Below are 22,677 nucleotides of genomic sequence, written 5' to 3' on the forward strand. Positions count from 1 at the left end.
TTTGTTTGAATGACTTTACTCGACTTTAAGCACTGAATGGTGAACTGACAACTGAATTTAGCTGCAGTGTGAGCAATGCTATTGTGAACTCAAACATAGCATTTATACCCCCGGATGTGAAGTTTGCCATGTAATTTGCAGCCGGCACTGTGCTGCAAATGAATTTGAGATGCCACGTATTTCAAAGTTGACTTATTTTGCTCTAAAAGACTTTGTGGGATTTTAGACTTTGCTAAGCTTAAATTTGTGGGTCTTACTTTAACTACTAATGTACTGTATCTACATAGAATTATCACAGTGACAAGAATTTTGAGGTTTCCGTGTATAGCCTTTGCAGGAGGCAAACAGAAATTGCTTGCAGATCCGATACAGCAGGGTTCCCAAACTTTTCAGCCCACGACCCCCAATTTTCAAGGGGGTTATACTGTATATAAACAAACATTGCACATACAACTTTAGGCATATGTAAACATGAGCATATTGACAACACAAAATGCAACAGTCTAATAATCGTTGTTTTTTATAGTAATTTATTAATTTAATTTAATTTTACTATTAACTATCTTCTGTGGGTTATGAATAAAATATGGTAATTCTAATAATTTAATACAATTCATTTGAGTTTTGGAAATCACTAAGCGACCCGTTGTCATCGACCCGCAACCCCCCAAAGGGTCAACAAAATGTAAAAATACAGAATTACACTGTAAAAAATATCTGTTAATTAATGATGATGTTGTCAATTCAACTCTAAAGTTGAACAAAGTGACTTTTAGTGAAGTTTTTAAACTAATTTTGAGAGGAGCAGCTGCAGCTGGCCACCTATCTACACTCATTAGTTAGCCAATCTTCGTTTTCCGAAGAAACCCCCCATCCACCCACTTTCTCCTCCTTTTCTCCTTTACAAAAAAGGGGAGCTTTCGAGAACCACCTGATCTCGTACTCCCCTCACATGCTCTATGGACCTGGTGGGAGCCCTGGGCTCAACTATCTCCGAGCTCAGGGTTCTCTCCCGGGACAGCATGCCAAACCTGCTTACAGTTGTCAAGCAATATCTAAGTGTGAACTCTTGAATTGACATTTCAGTAGTTTGAAATAATATAATGTATAAGAAATAATATATAGAGGGAAATAAGTCTGTAAAATAACAGAAAATGTAGTGATAGTTTACTACAAGATTTTTGTACCATAATATCTAACATTAACCCAGACAATTTGTCACTTAAAAATATTAAAAAGGTCTTTTTTTTTACTTTTCCAGGTTACAGATTGTTGAAAGAAATGCCAAAGTCCTGTAATGCAATTCAAAAGCATAAATATATGGTAAAAATTTGGAAAACTGCAAATTTATGAATATTTATACCACTGTAATGTTTAGGAAAACTTGTGAACATTACATTATATAACAGTAAAATGCAATTGTGGTGCTGTATGTACAGAATAATGTCAAATTAAGCCACGTGATCAAGATTAAGTAAACGGTAATTATAGTCTCAAAAAAAAAAATGTTTTCTTATCGCACACCCCATCAAATAAGACAATTTCAGTGAAAACCCAGCAATCATATGAGTTACAGTCTGATACTGAGGAAACAAAGGGTCAGTTCCTGCGATTCCTTCAGTTGGCTAATAGATTACATCATGGCGTCCTGCTGTTCTGTGAATGGTCACATTGAAGCCTGTATAAGTAGCCTGGATCTCGCTATTGAACTAGAATGACATCAATATTCACTGGACCATAGAGCACTCTTTGTGTCTTTAGCGACTACAAGATTGATTCTTTCTCTCTTCCTCACTTTCTTTTCTTCAGTTTCTCGAGTCTTTAAAGGCATTCAAATACTCCCTGCTGTTCGAGGAAAGCGGTACATATTATCCATAAAGACTGCTTAAAGTGTGTATTACTGCACAAAGCCTGCGCAATGAAAAATGTACGTGGGTGCAAGACCTGATAACAGGAGCAATGCGTTTTGGCAAAGATAATGTGTGCACCCTCTACTGGAGGTTTTCAAAGTCACTTAATTTAAGATTGCATAAAGACTTGATAGACATTGGTGCCTTATCACCATCGGTAATATTAAGCTTTTGTATTGTTTTAGAAACATCTATAGTTGAACTCAGAATTATAAGCCCCCTTTAATTATTTTTAATTCTTTCTTTATTTAATTGAATTATTGGTTAATTAGGTTAACTAGGCATGATAGGGTAATTAGGCAAGTTATTGTATAACAATGGTTTGTTCTGTAGACTATTAAAAAAAATAACTTAAAGGGGCTAAACATTTTGACTTAAAAAAAATGGCTTTTAAAAAATTAAAAACTGCTTTTATTCTTGCTGAAATAAGACAAATAAGACTTTCTCCAGAAGAAAAAATATTATCAGACATACTGTGAATTTTTTTTTTGCTCTGTTAAACATAATTTGGAAAATATTTTAAAAAGAAAACAAATTGAAGGGGGGCTAATAATTCTGACTTTGACTGTACATCTATAATAGAATCGGGTCAATTCTGTTCAGTCTGACACATTTTGTTCAAGTCCTAATTTGTGAAAATGTGTAAAAACACATGCATTTTGTGATGTAACAAATCCACTGATCACCAGATGTCTACAATAATGAGATCTGCATACTGACAAACGACTCCTTTTAAATCTTCACTCGCTTGTCTGAGTTTTTTTTTTAGCACATTTTAAATTCACACAGCTATATTTGTGATGTGATTCATTAACTGCTGTTAACCCCACAGCTTATTAAGTCTGAGACATTGGTAATTATTTACTCAATGGACATGCCTTGCAGTCTGATGTTAAGAGCTGTATTTAAAGCTGCAGAAAACTGACTTTAATATCTATGTGTGGAAAAGAGCTTTACTCGAATGCATTTATTTTCACTGTTAAAAAATCTTGTTAAAATGATGGTTTAGCTGTGGTTGGCATAAAATGCTACGGTGACCAAGCTCAATTCAATTTTTGATGGCATTTGTTGCTGATATATTTTACAGGCCATAATCATATGCCATAAACTGCTTATTGGAATAAGTTCATATAGCAGATATATTTAATATTCTTTGAACTTTGTGATATACAACTCAAAAACCCAATAATAATACAGGTGATAATAAGGGTGGACTTTGAATCACATGATGAATCAAAGTTCATTCTGAGTGGCTCATCATAGTAAATGAGGTTTTCTGACTTTTATACGCCACAGATTCACAAATATGAAGTATCTTTGATAAATTTATAAATGGTATTTCTATTATAAATCTTTATTTATTTGTTTGTTTTACTGCAGTCTTCAGTTTTTTTCAATTTCAGTAAAACTATGCATAAGTAATTAATTAGAATTTAATTAAATAAAGTTGTAGATTACTGCCAATTTTAATCTAAATTAATGCGCTTTAATCTAATTGTTAACTATTTTAATTGTTGGCTATTTTATTTATAACATTGTTTTATTTTTACTAATAAAGTGAATAATAATAATAATAATAATAATAATAATAATAATAATAATAATAATAATAATAATAATAATAATAATTTTCATTTTTTTATAATTTATTTCTAATCAATTATTTTAATCTATTTATTTATGTTTGTAATTTATTTATCTTTAAATGTCATTTAATATATATTTTTTATAAATTAATTACAATTATTTTAATTGTTAGAATAATATAATAATATTGATAATAAATATATAGTTTATTTGTTTTAATTAATTATTTTTAATCATTGATTTTAATCTATTTATTTATCTTTGTAATTTGTTTATCTCTGAATTTAATTTAATAATTGTATTTATTATTAACAAATTAATTACAATTACTATAATTGCTAGAATAATAATAATAATATTGATAATAAATATAATGTTTATTCTTTTTAATCAATTATTTGTAATCAATTATTTTAATCTATTTATGTTTGTACTTTATTTATCTCTGAATCTCATTTAATAATTTTTCTTATTTTTAATAAATTGATAAATAATGGAATTATTAGAATACTTAAAATCTTTTTTTATTTAATTGTTAGTTTCGTTATGGTTGTATACAAATGAGCATACCTTACATATTAATAGTATATTAAATATAATCTATTTTTTAAAATAAGTTACTCATTTGGATTGAAATAATTTGGACTTTCTACATTTTTGTTCCTTCAAACAACCCTTTCTCCTTGTAATGCAGCATACATATGAAATATGAATTTAAAAATCTTGATAATAAGGATCATACTTATTAAAATGGTCAAATTTCAACAAATGCCACCAAAAACCAATTTAGATTTACTAAACAAACATAAAGTAACATAAAGAGCACCCCGAAACATTATCATTCAAAATCTGTTTATCAGGTTTACAAAGAATAGAGTGATTAAAACATTTTCCACGCATTTTATAATAAGCGTAATAGAGGGTTAAATCCAACCGGCTTGTGTGTGTGTGTATACATACATCCCCAGGAGGAGGGGTTCTGCGCATGCGCACTGGAGCCACTAACCACACGCGGCTCAATCACGACATTTATTTCGGCGTCCACTATGCATCATCTCAACACTCTCGCTGTACGGACGTCCAAACACAGTCGAGCTTACTGTAAACACCGTGAACGCGCCGTCCACGATTCTCCCAGCAAATAACATGGGTTAAGAAGAGGATGTCTGGATAATTCATTTCAACTCTTTGCAAGGATGGGGACTCGGATACTGTTTTCTGGCAGATGCGTTTTGAAAAGAGATCTCAAAGAAGGGTTTTAATATACACCTTCCACTCTTTCGTTTCCCTTTCCTTCTTTTCTTTTTTGAGAGATGATCGCAGAGTTGGTGTGCAGCGCCGTGGCACTGCTCCTGTATGTCAACACACTGGACGCCGATTTCTGCTACGATGACAGGTATGTTTAGCCTTCAATGAATCCGATACATCCGATCCGCGCCTAGAGTTCGGCGGTTTCGTAGCAACCGGAGAATGTTGAGTCGAACGTAGTAGCGGCGGCTTTTGTTCTTTTGATACTGTTACATGTTGCGACAGCGCGGGGAATGGCGGCGCAAGCGTGACAACTGTCAGCGGATAAACACGGGCGCTCGTGCAACTTTCGAACGTGTAGTTGTTGAGCGTTTGTTGTTGTTTTTGGGATGCGCTTGCAACTTGTACGGTCTGTTTATGAGGGAGAGCTATGATGCCTAAGAATATCACACTTCATTTATACCAGGGGAATTGTCAGCCCGCGGGAACTGAAGGTGTCGGAGCTTGGTTATTTATGATAGGAGTGGTGTTTATGAGTGATGTTTTGGAATATGAATTATGTTTATAAGCGTTTTAGTACTTTTAAGGTAGGTTTGGATTCTTTGCGCATACATTTGCTGCATTTAGCAGTTTGTTGCCAAGTTGGTGATATCATTTCAGTCTATTTTTTTACACACCAATTGAGAAATAATGTGATAACAGCCTTTGTGGCTTTTCAAATACTTGAAAATCCTTTTTTTATTTACAGCTGGCATCTGTATGTGTGATGAAAAACTGGTATCCGATTCGTAAAACAAATAGTTGGCGGTTCATTCTGCTGTGGCGACCTCTGAAATAGAGACTAAGTCGAAGGAGAATGAATGAATGTTTACTGAAACAAATTGTGTTAACTTCAAATTCTCATATCAGACATTGTTACAAGCATTCTGGTGATGCTTGCGTGGCATTCAAAATGACTGGCCTTTTTAAAAGCAGTGATTAGACTCTTACAGAAGTTTAAACGTTCAAATGTAAATAGAAAGTTTGTTGCAAGGATATTTGCAATAAACAAATGTGGTCCGTACGTTACATGAAATTAACATGTTTTACTATGAGAAAATCAAAGCTGTACGTCTATAAAACCTCAGATTCATATCTAAAGGGGAAAAAAGCCTTTTTTGAGTGCACATGCTCGCTAGATTAAATTTAATTTTTAATAATATAATTTCACAGAAATAGTCAAATTTGCAAATTCAAAATGGTGAAATCATAATAGCAGCTATCAAAGTACTATATTGTTCACAACTAGTCAAACAAATAGTGGTTTCAGACTGAGTATTAAAAGTACCATGGTAAACAATATAGGTAGCATGTCACAAGATGTCACTGAACAAATGTGCAAATATAAAACCAAGTTTGCCTCAATCATTTCCTCCTGGATGAGATTTTTTTGTGTAGCTGTTGATGTAAAAATACACTAATACAGAGTTTTGCTGATGAAGTAAAATATACTATAAAGAAAAAAAAATGATAAAGGAGCACCAGATGGTTAAGTACAGTTTTTAGTTCATTTCAGATCAGACATTGTTATGCACGTAATATGTGGTTCAGTAAATGAGTCAGATTAAGTCAGGAGCCACCCTGACTGATTCGTGTGTTTTCAATTCTTCAAAAACAACTGACTCATCATACAGTAAGCTGGTGAATTGAATTGCACTGGCCGCTCGGTCTGTTTCTGTTTAGCTGAAATAAACCAGCTCATAAGAGCAATTCGTTAGGGAATTGAGCTGCTCTTGTGTCTTTTTGATTCGCTACTTAAGGTGAAATCAGTTGTTAGTTTATCTGACTATACCAGTCGCACTACATGTTCCTGATTCAGTCGTGAACCTGATTTTCATAAAAGAAATCATGAATCTTTGTTCTCATCCTACTCTTAGAATGGGGTTTATGCACACGGACTTAATTTCAGTCAGTCAGCCAACGGTCTTCCAGTTAATTGTCATCCCCTACAAAATTGCCACGTTTAAGATCTGATTTCTTAAAAAAAAAAAACTGTGATCTTCACTGCCTGGCTCAGATACAGCATAAAGTTTCAGACCAAACAAGACGCACTTCATTAAATTATCATTTTCAACGCCATGTCCTTAAAACATGAAAATTAATTTTACCCCTGTATTTTCAAAGAAATTTCTGCACTTGTCTGCTGCTAATGACAGCACCTACGTTTAAACAGTATTTCATCCCTTTTTTTTGCTTTAAGAAATAAATATTAGATGCTTAAGTCTATTTAACAGATTACATTTGAATTACATTTCAATGTCGTTGCTGTAAAAGGAACCTTATGAAGTTGAAAATTGTCACCTTAAACTTTCACCAGACGTTCGTCATTGGCTGAAAAACACTAGCTGTGCATATAGTCCATTGAAAGGGAGATTTTGCAGCAAATAATCATCCAGTGGGCACTTCTTGAATCATTTCTGATTTGAGTAACATTTTAAAGTGAATTTCGGAGGTAAGGTTTCATGAATGTTAAAGGCTCTTCATAAAAGAAGTCATTAGGACCTTTATTTTTAAGACTGTACTAATATTAAATACATGCTATAAAACAAAGTTTTCAACACTTGCTCCTGCCACTTATTTGTAATGCATGGAAAAGCTAAATGTCCATCAACTCTCTCACAGGGAGAACGGTAGCTTTTCACAATCTTTTTTTTCCTCCTTGCACCCCATGGGGATGACAAATTTATTTTCCTAAGTGGCGTTAGGGCATGTTATAATAACATTAAAGAAACCTAGAGCTGCATGACAGTTACGCACGGTTGAGAAGCAATAATCTAAAGAGAGAGCGAGCGATGAACGTGTCCACTGTCACCAATGAAATGAATGTGTGTCTGGGGGCTGGTTTCCTAAATGTACAGTGACTAATTTATTTCATTAGACACCTACTGACTTCTTATGGTATGAGAACTATAAAAGGCTGCTTTTTTTCTTTTTTGATGGATTTGACTATCTCAGAAATTTGTGGAATTTATAAAATGAGGTTTTGTTAATTTTCTTAGGTTGTCAAGACATGCACTTATCTTTTATTTTCCTTATAGCTCAGCTATTAGAGCAAGTACAGGTCCTCTGGGCAAAGCACCAGTTCCAACACATACTGTAGCATAAAAATAATCTACTGTATTTATATTGTCACCCATATTGTGGTTCTCAATGTCTGCATTAAAAGATCCAAATCTAAATTTTTATTAAGGTCAAATGTCTGGAACAACTGATATTACATAACTTGTTTTTAATAAACCTCCATAACATGCATCATAAGTGAACACTATTTCTTTTCTTTAAATAAAGTAGCATTTGCATTCAAACACATTAAATACAAAGCAAATGTGGCAAAACAAACTAAAATAAGTGCATTTTTCTACAAAACACAACAAAAGGTAGGCAAACAGCATCTGGATGCAGTCATGATGATGCAAGCTGAGATTGCATATTTCAGAGATGCAGTGTCAGACACAATGAACTCAATAGAGCGAGTGATGTCAGGGGTAGGGTTAGGTGTCCAAAAAGCATTGCATGCAACTTAGATTGCAACTGCACCAGGTCTGCATTCAGACCGCTCCCAAAAAAAAAAAAGAAAAATACAAAAGATGTCTATGAAAACTTTAGTTTTGGGGTCCTTATTTCTGTATTTTGTGGATACTGCCAATCAAAATGTCTTTGTTTCATGTCATGGTGGCGTTTCACATTTCCACTCTTTACAACTCCGATTGTCTCCTTACAAATCAAGCAGAATGGCTTTGTACTGGCTTGTGGCAAAATAAACTCATACTCAGGGGGAATTATTTGCCCCCTTTGAATTTTATTTTATTTTTTTAAATATTTCCCAAATTATGTTTAACAGAGCAAGGAAATTTTCACAGTATGTCTAATAATACTTTTTCTTGTGGAAAAAGTCTTATTTGTTTTATTTCAGCTAGAATAAAAGCAGTTTTTAATTTTTAAAAAAACATTTTAAAGTTAAAATGATTAACCCCTTCAAGCTAAGTTTTTTCTGATAGTCTGTACAAACCATCATTATACAGTAACTTGCCTAATTACCCTATCCTGCCTAGTTAACCTAATTAATTTAGTTTAAACTTAAATGTCACTTTAAGCTGTATAGAAGTGTCTAAAAAATATATAGTAAAATATTACGTATCATGATGTGAAGATAAAATAAGTCATTAGTAGAAATGAGTTATTAAAACTATTGTTCAAAAATGTGTTGAAATTTTTTTTTTTCTGTTAAACAGAAATTGGGGGAAAAATAAACAGGGGGGGGGGCAAATAATTCTGACTTAAACTCTATATGTCCAATTAACGTTGAAGTGTCAAGTTTTCTTTACTGTGTAGACCAACATCTTCATCCATTCAAACAATCGTTTTATTGTGATGCATTAAAGCAGGAGCCCTGCTCGATTACTTGAAGCTTCATGTGATCACTATATGTCATGATAACAGAGTCAAGCAGGTAAACTTTGAATATTTAGCCTTTGAGATTTTTTATTTATTTATTTTTTTAAACTAAACAGTTGATTTACTAGGTTTATACATTTTGCAATGAAGGAAATCCACAATTTAAATACTTGGTCTTGAAATAGGAAATGGAGTTGGGTCCGGATTAAATACACTCACATTCCGGATCTGGACCGGAGTCCGGACTTTGAGAAGCACTGCCGTATAAAATGCAAGCCTCCACATAATTCATTTATTTTGTCCCAACATAAACTGATTAAGTTAACTTAACACATTTAAGTGCATTCAATATAAAACAATTAAGTTGTCCCCCCAAAAAACGCAATACTTGTATTGTTTCAGCTCATTTTAAATAAGTAGTTTGAACAAACAGCAAAATCTTCTTTTAGTGAAAGCAGTAGATTTTTCAAACAGTGTTTTCTGTTTTTAAGTACACTTGTTTGTGATCAGTCAAAGCATCATTAAAAACAGTAATGACATTTTGTCTGATTTCTTTCCCCGAGGTGGAAAGAGCATTGAAGCAAGTGTCAGGCCATGTCCTGGGCAGTGTTACACACCCTGTGCTAGTTATTGTTTAATTTGCCTTGAGAAAGAGCAGATGTGACATGGTGGGAGACTAGAAGCCTTTTTTTTCTGAATGCTGATATCACACGTGTGAACGAGAACTGTCTCTTAAATCACTCCACTGACCTCTATTACTAAACCAAATGCTTGTGAGCACCAGGCTTGGTAACATTTAAGAAAGCACTATCAGATATCCCAAGTCGTATAAGGGTTTTTATTAAAAACGGGAGGTTGGCATTTGATTTTGGAGCATAATAAAAGCGTTGAGGAATGGGGGTTATGATTTTTAATGTGGAGACAGGAAACGGAGCACTTAGCAAAGTGGTTCTGCACATATATATATTGCGACCAGAGTAATGCACAAAACATTCGCTTCAAAATGCTGGCTAAAAAGCCCCCCAAAATTGAAAAATGTGAAATTTTGATGGCAAAGGCAGCATGAGTTATACATTAACATAGCATTATGTGTCTGGTTTGCCTGGTCACATTTTAAAAAGAGTGACATTTAGTTATTTTTATTATTATTTATTTTCCAGGCTTCTCATAGCTGGAAGAAACAAGAATTCTTAACTTAAGGGTTATAACAGAATTCTAACTGAAAAAGCATTTCAATCCTCAATAAATATGTTGTCTTTTAAAAGCACATCTGTTTGTCTTGTGGTTTTATATATGATGCACTGTTAAATCTATTTGTGAAAAGACAAAGACCTTGTTTAGGCCTGGTATGAATATGCATCCATTTTTAAGCACTTTCAGAGGTAGTTGAAGATGCATTCGACCAGGTCGCTTTCATAGTGAAATGCTCCGGAGATTGAACACATTCAAATAGCCAAAAACAAAGTAACAAAGCAAAAAACTTACCTTTAGTTACTGAACTAATTCTTAAATCATACAGAATTTGCTGTTGAAGTGCTTCAGCCTCATGAGATCCACTTTTTGCTTACCTATTTATTACATACTCTATTATTAGATCTAATATAACAAGAACTCTGATAAACCATATGTTTTTGTGGTAATGTGTTTATTAATACTGTAGAATCAAATGAAAGCAGTTTTATTTTATTTTTTCCTACGCTTATCCTGGTTTTCTTCCGGGCATATTTTTTTTAATTGATTTATTTTTTTTTGTTTCGTTTTTAAAAACTGTGCGACTTGCATGATAGAGCACCCTCTGGCCTTCGGAGGAAATTTACCACTGAAATCAGATTAAAAGATCTAAGAAAATAAAGTCTACACCCTGAAACACTTCACATAGTTTTGCAGCTGTCAGAGTACAAAGAAAAGCTGCTGTTCTCAGTATCATTGGTGGTGTCTTTAATGTGTAATTGTTTTTAATTCTATATAAATATACTATATTGTTGTTGGCCAGATAATAAAATACACACCTTCTGGTGTGTGCTGCTAACTAGGGATGGGACAAAATACTGATATGTTGTCGTGATATTTCTGGCTGCAATACATTATCGATACTTTGTCGATAATTGTCATTATATTATCGATATTTGTCTAATTGTACAAAAGATAATTAATTAACCAGTCTTATGCTACAGTACACTCTCTGCATATCAGCATTTTTAAGCTTGTTTTCTACTCCACAAATAATATCATTCTATAAACTATGTGTTGTTAATGAAAGAAATGCATCCTATAACTTTTTATGCTGCTTTTTTACCAAAATCGTGAAATATTGTTGATGGTTTCTTGTGACGTATCAATGTATCGCTAATATCATAATATCGATATACTGCTAATATCGTGATGTATAGCTGATATGATATATCAATATATTGCTGGTATCGTGACTTTGTGGATACCGTGATATATTGTGATCTATTGCTGGTATCGTGATATATTACTAATATTGTATATTGTGACATATTGATCTATTGCTGGTATCGTGATATATTGCAGATATTGTGATATATTGAAATTGCTGGTATCGTGATATATTGCGGATATTGTGATTTTAGCCCCTTTCACACATACAGACCTTTCCGGAAAATTGCAGGCAATTTTTCGGAAAGGTTGTATGTGTGAACACGTCCTTTTTGAAAATACCGGTAAATTCGTTCTGGCTATTTTCCGGATAGAGAAGTTGTAACATTACCGGCAATTTGCCGGAATGCTGCGTTGTGTGAATGCAGAAGGAAGATTCCCGTAATAAGCGCGTGCACGTCTAGAACGTGCTGACGTGAGACGTCTGCTTTAGCCAATCACAACAGTCAGACGCATTTACGTCCGAGCGGTTTGTGAGGATAAAAGCCTTTGAATATTTTTCCAGACACATTTAGCTGCTAGAAGTTAGTCAGATTACGTTTATATGTTCTTCTTAATGCCAACTGTGTAAATAATCATTGATGAGATGCTTATGATAAGCCGTTGTTTGTTTACCTTCAAGCTTTGCGTGCGCCTATGAGCGCCTGCACACGCACATATTATGAACATCTCGACATGCGAAAGTGATCCTGCGAAAGTTGTTCACAATATTGATCATCCACAGAGTTTGTAATTTAGTCAAATGTTTACAAATACAAGCGCAGCCGTTTAAAGCTCATTTGTGGTGAATGATGTCAGAATTTACCGGTATTTTGGAATGGATGTGTGAATGCTCTTTTCCGGAAAATTTCCGTAACGACCTCGCCTGTGTGAACAGCACTTTTTTGAAAATACCGGTAAAGTCGTTCCGGAAATTTTCCAGATATTTACTGGTATCACTGTGTGAAAGGGGCTATTGATATATTGCAAAGATTTTGATATATAGCTGATATCTGAATATTGATATTGCTGGGATTGTGACTTATTGCTGATATTATGACATATAAATAAATTTCTGGTATCGTGATATATCGTGATATTTCTGGAATCGTGAAATATTGCTAAAATCATGATACATCGATATATTTTTGGTATCGTGATATATCGGTACATTGCTGGAATCATGATGTATTGCTAATATTGTGATATTTTGATATTTAGCTGGGATCATGATGTATTGCTAATATTGTGATATTTTGATATATTGCTGGAATCGTGATGTATTGCTGGTATCGTGATATATTGAAAAATTGCTGGTATCGTGATATATTGCTGATATTGTGACATCAGTATGTTGCTAAGATCGTGATAAAATATCACATTAATATCGTATCCTGAGGTAACCTGTGATTCCAGCCATGCCATAAATGAGGTTTTAATTGGTAAGCAGTTATTAACCAAAATTTCCATAATGGTGCATTCCTACCAAAGCTGCTGTAAATCTAAATGGAAATTACCCATTGAATAATACTAAGCTTTCTATTGCTTCCTCATTAAATAATTCATCTCTCTCCTCGCTTGCCCGTGTATCATTTGCAACGGTCGTGACATACCATCACTCAGGTCTATTAGGCACTCTGTAAGCCAGACTTTAGTGCTCCATGTCCCAGTCTCTCTGGGGAGCTCTTCAGATCTGCTCTGCGTCTCCAAATCACAGCGACCCTGACACTTGCGCGGCAAAATAGAGGCCATAACTTGCAGAGCTCATATCTGTGATGCCATAATCCCCACACCCAGAGCGGAGATGGAGAAAAAGAGTGGATGGATGCCAGGCCTGAGTTATGGTCTCATCTCTGTGGCCTGCTGTGAACCTGTCCAGAGGCCTGATAGATGAACTCACATGAGGAATCGTCGTCATTCACCTGAAATTGAGGGCAAACCCATTGCCGTTTCAAGTTCTCGCAGGCTCTATTTATTTGGGGTTTGTGGTTTTGGAAAGGCTTTTGAATGGGATGAATGGGTTCCTAAAATGGCAAATTTTTCTTTCTTTTCTTTTTTTCTTTTCTCATGTCAAGATGCATCAGATAAGTTTGCAGGACATCCTTCACTAGTACTTCTGAAGACTGCATGATGTGGTGGTTGCAGTGCATTTATCATCTGTAATGTTGTTTCAGAGTTGACGGGAGCTGAAAGTAACAAAGAGGGGATTTGTTTGGGCCATGGTTGGCTAGAGCTATGATATTAGGAGTTAATAAATATTTTTCCTTGCATCTAAGCACAAGTCAGTTTTAAAAGTTTTGTATTGTTTTTTAGGTGTAATTACTTTGCTAATGGTAACACTTTGCAATAAGGTTGAATTAGTTAATATTAGTTTACTTACATGAGCTAACAATGAGTAAATACATATATTGCAGTATTTATTTATAAAGTTAATGTTCATTAAAATAAGTTTATTGTTAGTTAACTCACATTTTTTTTACTGGATTTTACTATACACATATTTTTCATCATTAGTTCATGATATTAACTAATGAAACTTTATTGTAAGCTGTGACCAAACTAAAAGTAATATATTTTATGTTTTCGATTTCAAATGATATTGTAAATAATATCATAGAATATTAAGTTTATAGAAGTACATTGTAAAACGTGATTTGGGAGTGCACATTTTGTACGTTTTACATTTTTATGTTTTAATTATTATCCTAAATGCATGTTTCACAGTATTACAATCACAATACAATACAACGACAAAATTTTCCTAAATATTGAGATAAAAGAAATATGACATTTTTTTAAAATACAAATTTATTACCTCATATATTGTTAGATAATTGTTAATAATAGTTAATATTTTAAATAAAAAACTGTAGCCTATTTAATTTATTAGGCAAATAACAAACTTGCCAGCAGTCAGAATTTGGCCATTTAAAAAAAAAACAAACAAAAACATACTATTACTATGATTAGTACTACTAAAAATAAATAAATAAATGAATAAATAAATAAAATAATATTAATAATAATAGTTCAGAGCTTTGCAGTTTTGCTAGTCTCTCTTATAAAAAAGTACATTTGAAAATTCACGAATGACAACAACACTTTTTCAAACTTTATATTGGCCATGTTTTCTTTCAAGAATAATGTCCAAGATTTAAATTAAAAGTTACTTGTCAAATGTTTTCTCTATTTAAAAACAATTCAGTAGCGAAAGTTGACTTTGCTTTTCTCAGCTGTTTTCTTGCAAAAATATATATGTTGGACTTTTGAAAAATTATTGTTGGCATTGGTCAAAATATTTTACAATAAATTATTGCATAGCAGTCAAAATATTACAAATGAGCTCATGTAACAAATTTTGGATCTTTGTCAGTAAGGGAAGGTCTTCCGAACCACCTGAACACTATATACATATATATATTCTGGATGAATATATATATATCGATAGATTACTTATTCCTTCTGAAGGTGAAAACAAAGCAAAAGGAATATTTTTACTTGCTGTAAACTTTTACTCATATTTGGACTAGAGTAAAAGTAAAGTATGAACAGCATTTTTTTTTTTTTTTGCATTGTGATTATTTAATTTCTATACTTTATTACTATTAGACCCAGAAAACCATCAAATAAGGATTTTCAAACTATCTTGTAAAACAGTATTCATATTGCTATATTTATCACTAAAAATTCAACGTCACATATCAAATTTTTCAATATTGTACAGGCCTGATAGATAGATAGATAGATAGGTAGATAGATAGACAGACAGACAGACAGACAGACAGACAGACAGACAGACAGACAGACAGACAGACAGACAGACAGACAGACAGATAGACCGATAGATAGATAGATAGATAGATAGATAGATAGATAGATAGATAGACCGATAGATAGATAGATAGACCGATAGATAGATAGATAGACCGATAGATAGATATTTAAGATGGGTTTGGGTAAAAAAAAAATAAAGACTTTCTCCTGTATGTTACCAAGACTTTGGCTTTGCTTTTTCAGTACTGGTTGTCATTAAACCTCCCCACTGACTCTTCTCCATTAAGCAATTTTCCAAGTGGTTCTGCTGGTAGTTCAGTTTCCAAGCCTGTTTAGCTGAGGCTGCAGGGATGAGCTGGTGTGCTCTTTTAATAGCCTGCGCTGTTGGTTTGGGTTTTTGTGGCGCTGTCTGGCTCTGTTCTCCTCAGGCTCTGCTGGAGTGTCCACCCTGCGGATCCGACCGCACACTTTGACTCTGTGGTGATGTCGAGAACCAAGGGCGGCAACCCAGACCCGGAGCATCTCTCTCCTTGATTCCGTCCATCCCAGCGGTACCCTGTAATTATCTCAGAGAGGGAAAAAAATTGAGCGAGAGACACTCTACGGCTCGCACCACCCCTACACGGCCCCCTTTTAATCCTCCAACAGCTCAGTCCAGATGGTCATGTTTGCAAAGCATTGTGGGTGTTTCTTTTTCCTTTTTTTTAAAGGTTTCTCCCCTTCTGTACTTTTGTTTGAGGGGGACTCGTGGGAAGTTTGATGTAGACATCAGCATTCCAGATGACTATGATTATGACTTTGACTCAAAGAGTGCCTTGCAAGAAGATTATTGGTATATTGTGGTCAACATTTCATACTTTTGTCAAACCCTCTAAAGGCTCTTTGTTCATCAGTCTGTTGTGTTTTCTGGATTGCTCTTTATTAAAGGGTTAGTTCACCCAAAAATTAAGATCCTGTCATGTGTAACTCGCACTCATGTTGTTCCAAACCAATAAGAATCTTCAGACCATAAATCTGAGAGATTTCTGCTTATGTATTCAAGTCTGTTCACCCAAAACTCTGATGCTCATAAAGTTAATATATTTTTATAAAAAAGTAATAATTAATAATAAATAAAAAAATTATAAAAAATGAATTCATATGAATTAAGCGGATATGAAAAAACACGATCATTTCATGAGATGATGCATATAAAAATCAGCTAATGGAAACGCCAAGATGCGCATAAATTTGAAAATGTGCATAAAAACGTATGCGCATAACTGAGTAGGGTAAACTTTTTATTCGATAAGAGAAGAGGGGCATAAACTACGATGGAAACCTTTTTAACATACAAATTCTAGTTTGTGCATTTAAAAAATCATGTAATTTGGTTGAGATGATGTGATAAAAATGTGTGAATGGACAAACCAGCAGGCTGAGCACATTGTAAAACATCTGAAATGTTGTTTTGGTCATTCTAAAATGCCTTAACTATTTCACTATTAGTGTTATTATATTATTAATGACCTCCAGAATCAAGAGCGTCTGTGCTCCGTGTCACACCTTCAAACTTCTCCACATGTTTACTGCGTGTCAGGATTGTTATTTATTAAATAACTTCTTCTGCAGTAAATTCTATTTTTACTGTTAATATGTGGTACCAGTTAATCAGGAAGTGACGATTTTATTCGCATTGACTCGTTGGATGGAAACGCTGCTTTATTTGCACATCTTTGCGTAAATCCACTGTTGCACATAAAGTGCATTAGCATTTTTGGATGGAAACATGGCTATTGATAAGCTATGGACTTTTTTTTTTTACTCTATATTGATCTAAGAGCCAGTCACACAGCAGAATGCAACTAAATGCAAACTAAACAGAAACTTAACTGGCTAGCTACTAGCTAGCTAATCCAGTTACATGGTACAGGCTTCAAGGCAAACTCTGTGTTTTTGTTCACTGATCATCTTTATATGTGTGAACAAAAGCAAAAAAAAATGTTCATAAAAGCATGTCTGTTACGAAGAATTTGGTTAAAACCACTATTTATTATAATTTTATGAATGTTTTTTTTTAATATCCTCTTATATTTTCTCTTGTTTGCTTGCTTGTTTGCTAACTTACTGGTTCATTGGGGTTATTATTGGGTTGTTGCTAGATTGGATAGGAATGCGGCCAGAAGTTAACGAGAATTATTTATATTATTTATAAAATTTTCCATTAATTGTATTGTATTAACGTCTAGCCACACCCCAACCCTAAACCTAACTGTCACAGTAATGTAAAAACAGTAGTTGTAACGAGTATTATTTATGCTGTCTATTAATTTACCCAATAGATTTTTTTTTTACGCTTTCCACCACTCCAACCCTGAATCCAACCGTCACAGTACTGTAAAAATATTAATTATTGTTATACAGTGTCATAAAAATGCTACTATATTGATGTGTGTATCGCACATCAATATACGGGTGGTCGTGTATATGATCTAGACTTGATTATCGTTTGCAGGTGTGATGTTCAACTATATCTCGAGTTGTGTTTCCTGTGTAACCTGATGAAGACCATGTAGTTTGAAACGTTGTCAAAATTAGTTTTTTTAAGAGCTAAAGTGGAAGTGTGCCAATTTATTTTATTTTTTTAATCCTCTTTACCATGTTGGGTGAATACTGTAGATGTGTAGTGGGTGAGTGAAAGTTTCATTAAATATATCATAATTTGTGTTATGATGATGAACAAAAGACTGAAATGTTTGGAACTATGTAAGTTTGTTTAAATTACAGAACTTTAATAGATTGATGAAGCTGAACACCCTGATATATTTGCAGTGAATTTTAGTTTTTTAATTCTATAATATAAAATTAGTATTAGCTATAAAGGCATTTGTGTTCGTATACTGTTAACAAACATCACTGCTGAAGTAAATATCTAAATATGCATCACGCGTTTCTCTCAGTAACCAAATTAAGACGCAAGAAAAAAAGAGAAAAGAATTGAAAAGAAAATCGGGGAGAAGCCATTAGGAAAGCATCTGATCCTTTAAATACTGCATTGTATTTCCTTTTGAGACTTGTAAACAACTGACTTTTATACTTGTATTATATTATGAATCTCAATCTCTTTGAATCTCAACAGTTTTTGTTTTATACAGACAATGCAAAATTCCAGCAAGTACGTGCCAGTGGCCTGAAAGTTTAAGAGACTTCAGGCTGTGGGTTAAGTCATATAACTCCAGGGAGTATTTTGGCACTTTCAGAATTGGGGAAACGTATTGCCTCATCTTTTGGTTTGACCAGAGATGTCATAAAATAAAGCACCAGACTAGACTGAACAGCCACCTGTGCCATTTCTGTGAAAGCTGCTTGTGGAACAGCTGCTTTCGCTTTCACTGCATTATAAATATTGTTACTTTAACTTCATAATGGCGTGACAGTGGTTTGTCATTGCATGAGCGTATAGATGGAATCAGAGCCCAGTGTTAGCAATGTTATAGTGGTAAATGCGAATTGAGTTAGTGTTGGTGAGTAACGTAACCAGTTGGCTGGAAACTTTATTAGTGACTGCAGCATGAATTGGCATACTGTAAGCTGAATTGTGCAAACTTAATGTGGCTAACAACAAAAAAGATGACATGCATTTGGTTGCCAGTTTTCATCAGGAAAATTTATTATAAATTTAAAGCCATTGAAATATCAGCTCTAGCTCAAAAATGCTCAGTGATTTCAATATTGTTTAATCAGACTGATCATTTGTTATTGTCATGATCCTTAGCAATCTAGGTCTTGCAGATCGCTGGAAAACATGTACTCACCTAGAATACAATTCTGCCACTGAACTGCACTACATTTCCCATCTGGCACATCACTTAGACACCAGTTCCGGATTATCCCTGATTACTTGCACCCAGCTGTAGATCATGAAGACTTATTACATGGACTGTATATACACCTCACATTCACACAATTGGTGCCGAGGTTTTTTTTTTTTTCCATGAATATTACAAAGCGTTTTCCCTGTTTGTCCTGAATAACGTCCATGAATAAAGTCAGTATTTAGGAATAAAAAAATAGTAAAATCTTAAATTAATATAAATGAATGGTGAATCATATCAGTCATTGTAGGGCTGGGCGATTTGGCCTAAAATCAAAATCTCAATTAATTGAATATTTTACCTCTATTATGATTAATTAATTATTATTTTATTTATTTATTTTGCCCTAACAGGTCAGAATAAACAGGTTTTGTACAGTAAATGTGCTCACATATTACAAGTGAGAGATTTTGAATGAAGGGTGCATGACTTGAATTTAAAATAATTGAGGAAAACACACACTATCTATGATCTACGATTATTTATTGAACATCGACTTTGAACAACTGAATTTAAAACAAATTAAAAATAAATAACTTTCACTTTTGGAAACAAAATAAATTCTTTTCAATGTTTGGAATGAAAATAAGCAGTATCTCTTCTGAATGTAGTGCAAAGTTATGGTGAAGAATGGGTCCATCATCCTACTTGACCAGAGATCAGATGGGGCTGCGATGTGGTCGCAGAAGCTTAAATCAGCCTTTAACAGAGTGGGGTCATGTGACTCCACATGCAGTATAAAGTAATTGAAAAAATCGTCCTGGAAAAGTTAGATTATAGGTTCTAAATGTCCATTTCGATTACTTTTCGATTAATCACTTAGCCCCAAGTCAATTGTTAGTGTACCAAAATGTTAATTCTGAGGTTTTTTTGTTGTTGTTATTAATAAATAGTAGTTTTAATTTACACAGTGACCTGGAGATGTCAATTTTTCCACATAATTTGTTTAGATTTGGACAAGCTGTATAGTTCCATATGGCTCCAAGTTGTACATTTGCATTTATGCATTTGGCAGACGCTTCCGTCCAAAGCGCTGAAGTTACACAACAATTTATGAGAGCGTAAATGAATGCATTACTAGAGTGGAAAGCACAGCAGTGCCCTGAGGAACAACAGGATTTGCAGAGGATTGTGGTTTGATAATAGGTGAGGAATGTATTGACGTTTTTGTTCTCTGAGAAGCTCCTCTTGGACCACTGTCTTTGTGACGTATGTTAACCTTTGAGTTATGGGTCAGCGGCCTTCTGACAAACCGCAAACACTATTAAACACAGCCCGCTCTACTGTAGTTGGTGAATGTGTGTGTCTGTGGAACCATCTGATTAACAATAACTATGGCCATGACCTCTTACCGTGAACTTTCCCAGGGATGAAACCTCAGACCAACCAGTTCTCCAATTTACTGCTGTCCTGCTGTGTGTGAGGTTTAAACGGGGTGAAAAAAGTGCTCTGAATGTCTCTAAGAGGAATATCAATGCAGAAGTGTTGTCTGAAATGGTCTGTAACAGTATTTGGCTTCCAGGTTCCTCGTGATATCTTGATCTAAGTGAATCTGAGGCTTCAGTTTTCAGTCCCAGACTTCAAAAACAAGTAATGTTTACGTACTTTTAATGTAAAACTATATGCTGTATGTGTGTGTGTTTGTAAACTAACATATTTTTTTTTCAGGATGCATTTATTATTATTATTGTTGTTGTTGTTGTTATTATTATTTTTATTATAATTTTTGTTATTATTATTATTATTATTCTAAGTTGTTATTATAATTATTATAAGTATATAATAATTATATAGTAGTATAATAATTATAGTAGTATAATTATTATAAGTAGTTATTATTCTGATTTAATACTAATAATAGTAATAATAATAATAACAATAATACTGATAATTATGATAAAATCAATTTTAATGGTATTATTATTTTTATTTTTACTATTATTATAAGACTTATAATAATAATAATAATATTATTATTATTATTATTATTAAAATAAACTTTATTATTATTATTGTTGTTGTTGTTGTTGTTGTTGTTATTATTTTTATTATAATTTTTATTGTTATTATTATTATTATAAGTTGTTATTATAATTATTATAAGTATATAATAATTATATAGTATTATAATAATTATAGTAGTATAAATATTATAAGTAGTTATTATTCTGATTTAATACTAATAATAGTTGTAATAATAATAACAATAATACTGATAATTATGATAAAATCAATTTTAATGGTATTATTATTTTTATTTTTACTATTATTATAAGACTTATAATAATAATATTAATAATAATAATAATAATAATATTATTATTATTATTAAAATAAACTTTATTATTATTGTTGTTGTTGTTGTTGTTGTTGTTGTTGTTGTGATTTATTACTAATAATAGTAATAATAATAATGATGATCATAATTATGAAAAAATTATATTATTATTATAATAACACTATTATTATAACACGTATAATAGTAATACGATTAATATAATAATATAAATAATAATAATAATAATAATAATAATAATAAACAACAGTATTTGTTGGTTTGTTTAATATGCATAGAAGCATATTAAAGATTTTTTTTTCTTCCAGAAATGTTGAAATTAAACAGAAAATAAAGAATACACTAAATTAATATTTATATAAATGCTCAAAAAAAAAAAAAAAAAACCCACACACACAAATTGGACAGAAACTAAATTTAATAATAAATAAATAAAAACACAATATTCTTTTTTTATTACAGTTCAGGTTTTTAAAGCACCAGATCAAAGGTATGCATCTCACTGAGTAGTTTGAACTTCAACAAAAAAGTTATTTACAATAAATATTTGCAAATGACTTCTTCACAGACATCAAACATTGGAGCAAACAATTAGAATCATATTTAAGTGCGTTTTATTTCATTGTATTTCAAAGCAACAAATCAAATGCTTCAGTCGTGCCAGTGCCTGTTGATGAGCGTGTCCACTGTGTCCAGATGGTGTCTAGACTGGTGTCTCAGGATTTGGAGCAGGCCAAGGTTTTTTTTTTCTTTTTTTCTTGGTGGTCTTGGTGGGCAGGGGCGTCTTTTATTGATGTCTGGTATTAGAAGGTCATGCAGATACCCAGAGCATTTTTTTTATCATCAATTTTGTATTTAATGGCCAAAGCTGATTTTTTTCTATTTAATACCTTTCGGTCACATGACCTGTGTGGAGACCTGGTGGGAAACAAATATAAAGTATAAAATTGTTCCAATGCATTTGTATGTAACTAAGAAACCAAGATCAGTCGAATTAAATGTTTTTGTCAATCTCTGTTGCTCACGCTCTTTTGACTCTCTGAAGAAACCGCATCTCTGTGTGCTGACTGCCATTTGCTTTCTTATGGGGCTCTGAAACTGGCTGCCGGTCACAGCTCCATGGCCTTTCATCAGACAGCTCTGGACAGGCCATAAGAGAAAGATAAGAGGCCATATGTACAGCAGTGCAGATTAA

General features: G+C 33.1%; 1 protein-coding gene across 2 annotated transcripts in view; it reads left to right on the forward strand.

Annotated features, from left to right (window-relative positions):
• Positions 1-4,555: 4,555 nt before the first annotated feature.
• The window catches only part of tmtc2b (transmembrane O-mannosyltransferase targeting cadherins 2b), a 190,355-nt gene continuing 172,233 nt past the window's right edge, over positions 4,556-22,677 (forward strand). For both annotated transcript variants that reach the window (XR_012393978.1, XM_021467765.3), the window contains exon 1: positions 4,556-4,893. Coding sequence is in view for 1 of the 2 variants with exons in the window: in XM_021467765.3 (XP_021323440.2) it covers positions 4,811-4,893 (83 nt within the window). In the remaining variant the exon portion in view is untranslated. The remainder of the gene's footprint in view (positions 4,894-22,677) is intronic.

The sequence above is a fragment of the Danio rerio genome, chromosome 18, assembly GCF_049306965.1.
Source record: "Danio rerio strain Tuebingen ecotype United States chromosome 18, GRCz12tu, whole genome shotgun sequence".
Lineage (NCBI taxonomy): Eukaryota > Metazoa > Chordata > Actinopteri > Cypriniformes > Danionidae > Danio > Danio rerio.